Source organism: Schistocerca cancellata, chromosome 4 (genome assembly GCF_023864275.1).
Source record: "Schistocerca cancellata isolate TAMUIC-IGC-003103 chromosome 4, iqSchCanc2.1, whole genome shotgun sequence".
In the NCBI taxonomy this organism is placed as follows: Eukaryota; Metazoa; Arthropoda; class Insecta; order Orthoptera; family Acrididae; genus Schistocerca; species Schistocerca cancellata.
In genome coordinates, this window is record NC_064629.1 from 30,249,820 (window position 1) to 30,262,766 (window position 12,947).

General features: G+C 43.0%; 1 protein-coding gene across 1 annotated transcript in view; it reads left to right on the plus strand.

Annotated features, from left to right (window-relative positions):
• LOC126183596 (tyrosine-protein phosphatase non-receptor type 14) overlaps positions 1-12,947 on the plus strand; it is a 187,322-nt gene that overhangs the window by 129,863 nt on the left and 44,512 nt on the right. The window contains exons 16-19 of the mRNA XM_049925699.1: positions 145-383; positions 465-589; positions 669-762; positions 12,598-12,786. Of these exons, the coding sequence (XP_049781656.1) occupies positions 145-383; positions 465-589; positions 669-762; positions 12,598-12,786 (647 nt within the window). The remainder of the gene's footprint in view (positions 1-144; positions 384-464; positions 590-668; positions 763-12,597; positions 12,787-12,947) is intronic.

The window sequence follows — 12,947 nt, forward strand, 5'->3', positions numbered from 1 at the left end:
ACAGCATTAGGTTCTTTGTGAAATTAGAATTTATTCAGAAATATATTATGATTTGTTATATGTTATTGAACTTTTTGTTGGACTTTTTATGAAATTTATTATCTTTTCCTAAATTTGACTATAAAATTGTACTCTGTGTTCTAGATGCAACTTACATTAAAAGTCAGAGTCAGTTCCTTGAGTCAGATAGACAAACTGAGTACACAAAAATGGGTACAACAAAACAGAAGCCAAAACGTAAGTGGGCTCTACTTGGTGGAGGAAAGAGCAAGTCAAAACCGGAGGCAGCAGTAAAAGAAACTAATGAAGAAGAAACACGTGTGCGTTGGAATACGGGGCTGCCAAGGCTCCCTCTTCCTCCAACAATATCAAAAGATATAATGGTACAATGGATCCACATCAATTAAGTCATATTTAAACTCGAAACACAGAGACAGCTGAGATGTATGTTTTATGGTTTTCAGTGCCAGCTTCTCGAACGCAAACTTGCCGATGGTCAGGTTTTCTTTGAATTTGAAAAAATTCCAAAAAAGAAGCTGACAGCAGATTTCACCACTGCATTGCATCCTGATAATGCATCAAGAAACAGGTATACTTATTGATATTTTACTTTCTTTGGGCTGTACATATGCTTTCTTTCTCGTAATTTACTTATTTTATTTTGAAAGGTATATGGATGCATTACCATATGAAGAAAACAGAGTCAGGCTGACACCTTCAAGACAAAATAAGTTTGGCTACATAAATGCGTCCCACATTACTGTAAGTTAAATTTCATTTCAATTTTATATAAGCCTCACTTCCAACAGAAGTACAAAATATTTGTTTTCTCAAATTGTGTATTCAGTGGCACAGTGAAGCTATAGTGTGTGTGTGTGTGTGTGTGTGTGTGTGTGTGTGTGTGTTTGTTTGTTTGTTTGTTTGTTTGCATGCGTTTACTGTAGCTCAGGAAAGAATTTGTCTGAAAGCTAGCGAAGTTTTCATTCCTTTTTGTGTACTTTATAACATTTCAATGCTTTTAATATTCAGTGAGTTGTTTCCTTTACTCCTAAATTATTTACATTCTACTAGAACTTGCCATACCATATTAATAGTTACAATTTATACGTTAACCCAAAGGGAGCTTTATAACATGTCACAAGTGGAACCTATTTCTCAGTAAATATGACAGTCGTCAGCAAATATCTCACACAGAAATCTACTGACAGTGGAAAATTATCCATATATATGGGAAGAGCTATGGCAACAAATAATCCCTTAGGCCTTGATTTCTACATATTATTTGTTGCTTACTTTAACTATTTGAATTCAATGTGTGTAAAATTCTTATATTCTAACCATAATTCAGCTGTCTGTACCAATTTCCCAATTACTGTTACAAAATCTGTATTTGTAAAATCTGTTGCAATGGCATCAACTACTGATCCAAATCCAGCCACTGCAAAATCTTGGCATGCTCATGATAACTGACTGTCACTGAAGCTGTGGTGCTTGTTGTAGAACCAATATTTTGGACTAGAAAGCCACATTTAAGTATACAGTTAAGACATGTTTCATTTACTTGCCATCTGTAGCATATAATTACATACTTTGGACTAAACTTCAGATACTGGGACAACTGTGGCCATCTTCTGGGTAGGCATGCATATTTAGGGTTATGCGAAATAAGCTTCAAGATAACAGATCACATTGCTCCCCCTGAAACTTGTTTGCCTGCTAGCATGAAACACATACTGCAGTGCCGTCAAGCTTCTCTATTGCTATGCATTCATTTTTGCTGCCGTTTCTACATTTTATGTACTTGTAAAACATCATAAGACTTTCAGCTCACACGCAAGTTAAGCTGATATGTTAACACATTTATAAATAATTCCACATTACTTGTTTTGGCTCTTGCCATCTTAGGACACCAATTAAACTTGGAAGCAATATAAAAATTAGAAGTATTATGCATACAGTACTGGCTATCTACAGTGAAGTCTCATCCACTAGACTTCCAAAATAAAGTTCAGTGTCTGTATATTGTAAATTATATGCTGAAGCAAGAAGTTGATTACCAGTTTAGTTTGGTAGTTTATACAGACAGAAGTCAGTTGAGAGATGGTACAAGTGAGAAGCACATTTAATTATAAGTTCGTGGACTTCTATGGCCAATGTCAGTTTGAATAAAATCATTTCGGGTATTAGGCCATGTCAGTGTGCTCCCTGCCGCCGTTGGATAAGCAGCTGCAGCAGCAAGTCGTATACTCCTAGCTCACTCATTTGTTACATAGTTTAATTCTTAATTTCTTTGCGTGTTTTTGGTACTTGCATTGTTTAATTCATAAATTTCGGGCGTATTATAGTATTTGAGAGTTGTAGCATCGCGTTTTAGTACCTGAATAGTGTAAATTCGCGTAGTCGTCTGTCAACTGTTTTTGTTTTGAACGGCCAGTGTCGGTTGGTCACAGTCAGTGTGCTCCCTGCCGCCGTTGGATAAGCAGCTGCAGCAGCAAGTCGTATACTCCTAGCTCACTCATTTGTTACATAGTTTAATTCTTAATTTCTTTGCGTGTTTTTGGTACTTGCATTGTTTAATTCATAAATTTCGGGCGTATTATAGTATTTGAGAGTTGTAGCATCACGTTTTAGTACTCGAATGGTGTTAAATCGCGTAGTCTCCTTCCGCCGCCGAGCAGTGTGTCAGCAGTGCACAAGTGGCAGCATTACTGCATTTACTAGGCAATCTTGTATTTTAATAACCGCTTCAATTTTGTGTCGTTTTGTTTGCGCTCTCTGTAGATTAGTTCAGACGTTCTTTGCACAGTTTTTAGCATGGATAGGGACTGCAACTGCTGTGTTCGGATGCAGGCTGAGTTGGCATCCCTTCGCTCCCAGCTTCAGGCAGTGTTGGCTTCGGTCACACAGCTTGAGGCTGTTGCCAATGGGCATCACTGTGGGGGTCCGGATGGGGGTTTGTCGGGGACGGCCAGCTCGTCCCACGCATCCCCCGATCGGACTACGACTGTGGTTGCCCGGGATACTGCCCGCATTGAGGCTGATCCCTCACCTGTGGTAGAGTGGGAGGTCGTCTCAAGGTGTGGCAGGGGGCGAAAGACATTCCGGAGGGCTGAACGGAAGGCCTCTCCAGTTTGTCTGACGAACCGGTTTCAGGCTCTGTCTCAGGCTGATACTGATCTTCAGCCTGACATGGCTGCTTGTCCTGTTCCAGAGGTTGCTCCTCAGTCTGCAAGATCCGGGCAGTCGCAGAGGGTGGGCTTACTGGTAGTTGGGAGCTCCAACGTCAGGCGCGTAATGGGGCCCCTTAGGGATATGGCAGCAAGGGAGGGGAAGGAAACCAAAGTGCACTCCGTGTGCATACCGGGGGGAGTCATTCCAGATGTGGAAAGGGTCCTTCCGGATGCCATGAAGGGTACAGGGTGCACCCATCTCCAGGTGGTCGCTCATGTCGGCACCAATGATGTGTGTCGCTATGGATCGGAGGAAATCCTCTCTGGCTTCCGGCGGCTATCTGATTTGGTGAAGACTGCCAGTCTCGCTAGCGGGATGAAAGCAGAGCTCACCATCTGCAGCATCGTCGACAGGACTGACTGCAGACCTTTGGTACAGAGCCGAGTGGAGGGTCTGAATCAGAGGTTGAGACGGTTCTGCGACCATGTGGGCTGCAGATTCCTCGACTTGCGCCATAGGGTGGTGGGGTTTCGGGTTCCGCTGGATAGGTCAGGAGTCCACTACACGCAACAAGCGGCTACACGGGTAGCAGGGGTTGTGTGGCGTGGGCTGGGCGGTTTTTTAGGTTAGATGGCCTCGGGCAAGTGCAGAAAGGGCAACAGCCTCAACGGGTGCGGGGCAAAGTCAGGACATGCGGGGACCAAGCAGCAATCGGTATTGTAATTGTAAACTGTCGAAGCTGCGTTGGTAAAGTACCGGAACTTCAAGCGCTGATAGAAAGCACCGAAGCTGAAATCGTTATAGGTACAGAAAGCTGGCTGAAGCCAGAGATAAATTCTGCCGAAATTTTTACAAAGGCACAGACGGTGTTTAGAAAGGATAGATTGCATGCAACCGGTGGCGGAGTGTTCGTCGCTGTTAGTAGTAGTTTATCCTGTAGTGAAGTAGAAGTGGATAGTTCCTGTGAATTATTATGGGTGGAGGTTACACTCAACAACCGAGCAAGGTTAATAATTGGCTCCTTTTACCGACCCCCCGACTCAGGAGCATTAGTGGCAGAACAACTGAGAGAAAATTTGGAATACATTTCACATAAATTTTCTCAGCATGTTATGGTCTTAGGTGGAGATTTCAATTTACCAGATATAGACTGGGACACTCAGATGTTTAGGACGGGTGGTAGGGACAGAGCATCGAGTGACATTATACTGAGTGCACTATCCGAAAATTACCTCGAGCAATTAAACAGAGAACCGACTCGTGGAGATAACATCTTGGACCTACTGATAACAAACAGACCCGAACTTTTCGACTCTGTAAGTGCAGAACAGGGAATCAGTGATCATAAGGCCGTTGCAGCATCCCTGAATATGGAAGTTAATAGGAATATAAAAAAAGGGAGGAAGGTTTATCTGTTTAGCAAGAGTAATAGAAGGCAGATTTCAGACTACCTAACAGATCAAAACGAAAATTTCTGTTCCGACACTGACAATGTTGAGTGTTTATGGAAAAAGTTCAAGGCAACCGTTAAATGCGTTTTAGACAGGTACGTGCCGAGCAAAACTGTGAGGGACGGGGAAAACCCACCGTGGTACAACAACAAAGTTAGGAAACTACTGCGAAAGCAAAGAGAGCTTCACTGCAAGTTTAAACGCAGCCAAAACCTCTCAGACAAACAGAAGCTAAACGATGTCAAAGTTAGCGTAAGGAGGGCTATGCGTGAAGCGTTCAGTGAATTCGAAAGTAAAATACTAGGTACCGACTTGACAGAAAATCCTAGGAAGTTCTGGTCTTACGTTAAATCAGTAAGTGGCTCGAAACATCATGTCCAGACACTCTGGGATGATGATGGCATTGAAACAGAGGATGACAAGCGTAAAGCTGAAATACTAAACACCTTTTTCCAAAGCTGTTTCACAGAGGAAGACCGCACTGCAGTTCCTTCTCTAAATCCTCGCACCAACGAAAAAATGGCTGACATTGAAATAAGTGTCCAAGGAATAGAAAAGCAACTGGAATCACTCAACAGAGGAAAGTCCACTGGACCTGACGGGATACCAATTCGATTCTACACAGAGTACGCGAAAGAACTTGCCCCCCTTCTAACAGCCGTGTACCGCAAGTCTCTAGAGGAACAGAAGGTTCCAAATGATTGGAAAAGAGCACAGGTAGTCCCAGTCTTCAAGAAGGGTCGTCGAGCAGATGCGCAAAACTATAGACCTATCTCTCTGACGTCGATCTGTTGTAGAATTTTAGAACATGTCTTTTGCTCGAGTATCATGTCGTTTTTGGAAACTCAGAATCTACTATGTAGGAATCAACATGGATTCCGGAAACAGCGATCGTGTGAAACCCAACTCGCATTATTTGTTCATGAAACCCAGAAAATATTAGATACAGGCTCCCAGGTAGATGCCATTTTCCTTGACTTCCGGAAGGCGTTCGATACAGTTCCGCACTGTCGTCTGATAAACAAAGTAAGAGCCTACGGAATATCAGACCAGCTGTGTGGCTGGATTGAAGAGTTTTTAGCAAACAGAACACAGCATGTTGTTCTCAATGGAGAGACATCTACAGACGTTAAAGTAACCTCTGGCGTGCCACAGGGGAGTGTTATGGGACCATTGCTTTTCACAATATATATAAATGACCTAGTAGATAGTGTCGGAAGTTCCATGCGGCTTTTCGCGGATGATGCTGTAGTATACAGAGAAGTTGCAGCATTAGAAAATTGTAGCGAAATGCAGGAAGATCTGCAGCGGATAGGCACTTGGTGCAGGGAGTGGCAACTGACCCTTAACATAGACAAATGTAATGTATTGCGAATACATAGAAAGAAGGATCCTTTATTGTATGATTATATGATAGCGGAACAAACACTGGTAGCAGTTACTTCTGTAAAATATCTGGGAGTATGCGTGCGGAACGATTTGAAGTGGAATGATCATATAAAATTAATTGTTGGTAAGGCGGGTACCAGGTTGAGATTCATTGGGAGAGTCCTTAGAAAATGTAGTCCATCAACAAAGGAGGTGGCTTACAAAACACTCGTTCGACCTATACTTGAGTATTGCTCATCAGTGTGGGATCCGTACCAGATCGGGTTGACGGAGGAGATAGAGAAGATCCAAAGAAGAGCGGCGCGTTTCGTCACAGGGTTATTTGGTAACCGTGATAGCGTTACGGAGATGTTTAACAAACTCAAGTGGCAGACTCTGCAAGAGAGGCGCTCTGCATCGCGGTGTAGCTTGCTCGCCAGGTTTCGAGAGGGTGCGTTTCTGGATGAGGTATCGAATATATTGCTTCCCCCTACTTATACCTCCCGAGGAGATCACGAATGTAAAATTAGAGAGATTAGAGCGCGCACAGAGGCTTTCAGACAGTCGTTCTTCCCGCGAACCATACGCGACTGGAACAGGAAAGGGAGATAATGACAGTGGCACGTAAAGTGCCCTCCGCCACACACCGTTGGGTGGCTTGCGGAGTATAAATGTAGATGTAGATGTAGATGTCATTATGGAACACTAAAACAACTAAAATGTCAACAACCAACTTTGCAGCTGCCTTCTTCAGGATGATTAACAGCTGGATTCTGGTTATGGCTTCTCTTTATATTTTATTTATTTCGGTTTCCAGGTGGCTACTGTTCTCATATTCTAGGATGCTATTGGATATCCTGAAATGAAAATTGCTGTGGAGATGTGGCTGTACGGTAGGCTGTTGCTTCTGATATTCTGGCATGTGATTGGTAGGCAATGGCAAATATGCAAAGCACATTTAAACATTTAAACATTCTGGTTGTACAAAAATAGTCTGAAGAGTAATTAAAACTTCAAATTCTATTTCTTAAGTTATGAAACTTGATTCGTAATAGTACCCTTATTCAGGATGTGTAATACACTGCACTTACCAGGAGCTTATAATGTCTTCTATGAGTATAATTAGTTTGCATACAAAAGTTCTAAGTACACCCTGAATATATAGGATGCCAAGTTATCCATTTTGATCAATAGTAAATGTGATTAAAGTGCCAGCATACAGACGATGTATCTCATGGCCGTCATGAACTTTAATGTGATTTTGCCATTGTCAAATGTACCAGTAGAACAGATGGTCAACATTTTACAAGAGTGATTTTCCCCTAATGTGTCACCTCATGCAATGCTGAAGAACACAAAATTTTGTAAGCAGATGTATGACATAGTGTTATGATCCAGCCTTTCACCAATAGCAGTGGACGTCTTCATGAAAGCTCTTTATTCCACACTTCAGCAACCAAAATGCTGATGTTGATAATATTTTTGTCATCTGGTCCCCTGAAGAAACAAAATTTCATAACATTTGAATACATAACTCAGGATCACAATAGAAATAAAAAAGAACTGTGTGCTATAATCACAATGTGGAAATGTGCAGGTCAGAAATGCTACACTTGGCCTCACAATGTATGAACTATGAGGAGGCCACCATCACTGATAGATGCTTGCAAGCTATTTTCCGGCACCATCCACAGCAATAGAGGATATTGGGTTACTTGTGCTCAACCTGTCGGCCAGCCCTCGTGATGATCGGTGGGAGAGTAGAGGGCGGAGGGGGGGGGGGGGGGGGGGGGGCTCATGGCAGCAGCTGGCAGAATATTGTGGGCTATTGAGTCTTATGGTGGTAGGCTGCAGTGTGACTTGGCATTGTAGGCTCGGCAGCGCACACCAGTGGAAAACTGACAGGACAGTGTTGCAGAGGTTCCTCCCTGTGGATATAGCCAGGCTTTAGTCACTTTATGGGGACTATTTTGTGCCTGCCGTTCTGGTCAATCTTGAAAGTGTTCTTCTCTTTCAAAAGCACCCTGTAGGGACCAGTATGGTGGATGCACAGTATCATCTCTGAGCCAGATGTGATGCTGTAAGCAGATAATTATGGATGAGAACTTTTCTCTCTCCGTGGCTGACAGTTGGGCCTGCATGAAAATGTCTCATCTGGGAGATGAATTATCATGTGAACCCTTGTCACTGTTTCTGGAGTGGTCAGCAGAAGTGGTGCTGGTACAGTAAGTTTACCTGGTCCATGCAACTAGTCGCCATAGACCAGTTGGGGTTACGAACATTGCAGATCCTCCATTACTGATTTGCCCGGGCCTAACAATATCTGTGGCAAGGAGTTCATTCACCTTGCTGAGTAACACATCAGTGCCACCTTTAGCATGTGATGCAGCCTCTCCACCGTTCCACTACTGATGGGATGGTAGCTAGTGGTGCAAAGATGGTTGCAGCCACACAGTTGAAGAAGCTCGTTAAACTGCTGTGACTCGAACTGATGTAGTTATAATGGTATGACTAACGCCAAACTGAAAAAGCCATGTAAACAACAATGCCCTTGCAACCTCCTCAGTGGAGATGTCTGGTATGTTAGTAACTTCAGGCCAGCCCATAAAATTATCCGCTAAAATAACTAGATAACGGTGATCTCCATAATAGGGTAATAGTCCTACTATGTCCACATGCGTGTGTGGAAATCTTGCTTTTGGGATTGGAAAATGCACAACCGTGTGAAGGCATGTCAGCTGACTTCACTTCGCTGGCAATTGAGGCAGAAGTGTGCCCGTGCTCAGCAGTCCTTTTGGATTCCTAACCACACCACCTTGCTTTCCACTACCCTTTGTGTTGCCCAGATGGGTCAGGTTATGCAGTGCTCTGAAAACTAGCGGCAATGCGCTGGTGTTGTTTGTCCCAGTATGTGTCGCACCAAATACTCACAGCACAGTATGGAACAGAAATATGTCGCAACTGGAGGATTGTGTGTTCACTTTGGAGCAAGTCTTGCAGCTCTGTGTCCTCTTGTTGCTTGGCCGCTACCTCAGTCCGTGACACCACCTGTAGGCTGATGCAGTTCTGTAACAAGAAGTCTGTGACAATGTTGTTTCTGCCTGTAATGTTATGCCCATTAGTTGTAAAATGGGATATATATTCTGCTTGTCTACACTGCCATGAAGTCCCATGATCTGTTGCACATTGGAAGCAACAAATTAGTGATTTGTGATCAATAAAAACTATAAAATATTTTCCTTCCACAATCCATCAAAAATGTTTACTTGCCGCATAGATAGCCAGCAACTCATGATCAATAGCACTCCATTTCATCTACTGTGGCATAAGGTTCTGCGAGTAAATGGTCATTGGTTACCATCAATCACTCATACTCCGTTGCAGTGCTGCACTGATTGCATTTTGGCTCATATCCACCATTAGCACCAATTGGGCACTAATGCACGGGTGAGCCCACCATACTGCTTGTGCCGAACATTGCTTGATTTTATGAAATGCCACTTCATTCACCAAAGTCCAAGCTATTTTCAGATTATCGGTTGTAAGCTTGCCTGAGAGCAGTGCAGTAAGTGGTTCCTTCTGGCTTGCCACCCCGAACGGTGTTGCCAGTGGTAATTTAACATTCCAATAAATCTTTGCAATCCTCTGTAGGTTGTCAGCAAAGGCATATCTTGCACTGCTGCCACACATCCAGGAAGCGGTGACAGACCAGCAGATGAGACTACGTATACCAAAAATTGCATCTCTTGTTTGCCAAAAACAGTCTGAGTTGTCAGTGGCTGTGCAAAAGCCCTGTAGCTGTCAAAAAAGCCGCTGCAGGTGACTCACATACTCCTGAACTGTCTGTGAAAATATCAACACACTAAAAGTCTGAGCATGTGCGATGGTGCTGTTGAAGTCAGTCACTTGAGGCACAGGGTAATAAATGATCGGGAATTCTGCAGGCATTGAGTGCCCTGAAATCCCTGCATAATCACCAAGAGCTATCTCTTCTGTGCACCATGTGTACTAGCGATGCCCAAGGACAACCTGATCTAGTCACAATACATGCTTTCAATGGCTCCTCAAGCTCAGCTTGTGCTGCCAGGATCTTTGAGGCAGAAGCCTCCTCAGACGAGCTGCATCAGGTTGGCCAGGTGACATGCAGATTCGGTGCAGTGTCGAGTGGTGAGATTTCCTGTCGGTGACAGTCGGACAAGTGAGTGCAGGAAATTCCTGAAGTATGTGGCCAAAAAGATTGGTGGTCAACATGTGAGCCTGTGAGACACCAACAGATGGTTTCAACACTGTTGTACAGGTACAGTCGACTCCTCATTTACCAGCACAGATGACATGGTTAATGGATTAACACTGTGGCTATCTCCAATTAAATAATGGTTACTAAATCTGGTGACAGATGAGATAATAAATCCACACCGAGTTTAGGGTCAGCAACATTGGTGACAACAAATGTCCAAGAAAGCTCATATTGAAGACACAAATACAATGTCATTCTCCGTTCACCATAAGTTTCAGTGTATGAATCATTCGCTGTGGTGTTCAGTGTATGAATCATTCGCTGTGGTGTGTATATGCAATGTCGGTGCAGCAGGTACAGTACCCAGCCGTTTTGGTAAACACTCACTTCGGATCTGGAATCTACAAAGATATTTTTACCGGAGATGCTTTCATACACCAATAACCCCTGTGACCAGTGCAGTGCCAACAGTGTTGCGTTTGCATGCTGCCTTCTGTCCATTGGATGCAGATACACTGTTGATGGCAAACATCGACATCCTCTAACGTCCGTCTATGGTGCACTGGCGAGCTGCATCTTCACAATGCCTGTGATACCAGCAATTGTATCAAATCCATGCTAATCACCTTTCAAGTGCCCTATCTGCTGCTCAGGAGTATCCTCATAGTGGCATCAGAATTTTCCCTGCTGTACTGATAGCTTCAAGTTCAGGCACATGGTTTGATCTTCTAACTGGTCCACTTTTTGCTCCTGCATTGGTGCATCTTACACGTTTCTGTGCTAGGGCCGGTGCTCCCTCCCAGTGCCTGCAACAACAAATCTTGATGTATTGCCACGACTGTGCAAATGCCAACTGGCAACATACGAAGCCACAGCAAGTTTAGTGACTGTTCAGGCAGCAGATCCGGACCAGCTAAAGCATTTAAAGCTCACAACATTTGAGCAGCCAAAGCTCTGGTGGCAATGTGTAGTGCTATGCAAGTGCCTCCTTTAATGACATGTAGGAATGTTGTAGTAAAATGTGTTCTGTTTCTTCTATCACTGCTCCTACTCAATATGCAACCATGATTACATACTTCTTATTGTTTGTAGACACTCTTTGTTGTTGAAAAGTGTACTCTAGGTGCGTGAACGTCAGTGGACTATTAGATCAGAACGACGAAATTTTGACATGATCAAAACAGGTTGTGAAGTACACTTCTTGCTGATTTATATCAGTGGCTGCATGTTGTGGAATAGCTGGAGACATGATTTTTTCCACTTTAACTTCAGTTTCTGGTGATTTCTTTGTAGCCTCCGTCATTATCGCAAAACGAAAAAAAAGTATCTCAGTTTCGTACTCCTCTGCAAGGAATCACATTGCGGGTAATTTGACAACAAAAAATAAATACTCTCTGCTAAACAAGTGGTTCACTTTTTATCTCTTGCACTGGCAATTTGTGCAGTAATTGATGTCGCCACACGAAGTTTAACAGAGAGTAAGATGTGGAACAAGCGTGCATCCCCCCTCCCCCCTGCTGTATTTGTGGAGGATCAGCAACACTTTGGAAAATTAGAGAATTGATGGGTCCATCAGAGATGCTGTTGATGCGTTTCTCATTCTGAGATTTATGAGGTCAGCTGTGAGTGAAAACTGGTTTATAGCAGAGAAACAGTGTGACCCATCAGCATATGGCTAAAAGAGCATGAGCATCACATACAGGTCAGACAATTTAATATGTCAGTAGTGATTAAACACCAATTGAAATGCAGTAAACATGTACAGTTTGAGGAAGCATGCATGCTGTTTAGGTAGCCACTTAACTTCAAATGGAAGATATGAGAGGATGATAGTCAAGCAGCCTACCAACGTAAACCATGATGATGGTTACAAGCTTTCACTATAATAACCACCAGCAGTAGTCCGCATAAGGACAGGTTATGCTTGCAAGTCTGCCCTATCCTGTGCAGCCATAAACACTTCTGGGGGCAGCACGGAATGCAGTCACCACTGGATACTACTGAAGCAGCACCAAGTCATCAGAACAGCTCCTTCCTGATTCTAAATATTACATTCTTGTTATAGGGGCAGGAGAGAGTCAGTGTGTTAAAGTTCAAGTGGCATTAACATTCATATATTTTCTCGGATTTTCAAAACATTTCATATTTCTAAATTAGTTATAAAGATGGTCAAAGAAACATTGTGTACACAAACATTCCAGAAAGAAATGTTTGCAGAATGCACCTAATTTCATTGTTATGTCTTAATGGATCCTAACTTGACACTGAGCTGTTACAAAGAAGCATGATTATTTTTATTTTACCATTTGCTTTTTCTCTTATTTTCCGCTTTTGTCTTGTTTCCTTTTCTCTTCTTTTTGTTTTTTCTAGGCAACAGTGGGCAGCCATCAAAGATTCTATATTGCAGCTCAGGGGCCACTACCTTCTACAGTCAGCAGCTTCTGGCAGATGGTGTGGGAAGCAGACGTGCACCTCATAGTGCAGTTAACAGTGACACAAGAAGACGGAACTGCTCCATACTGTCCAGGCATCAATGACCGCTGCCTGGAGATTGATGAGGTATATGCTGCATGGTTTTGAAGTTTTCATGTTCTTGTCTTTAAGTTTTAAAGTAATGTAATAAAGAGGACAGGAAGCACAGTGGTCTGTAGATAATTTTCAAGAAAACTACACATACTTTTAGAGCCACATAAATTATGTAAACACATAAATACATAGGC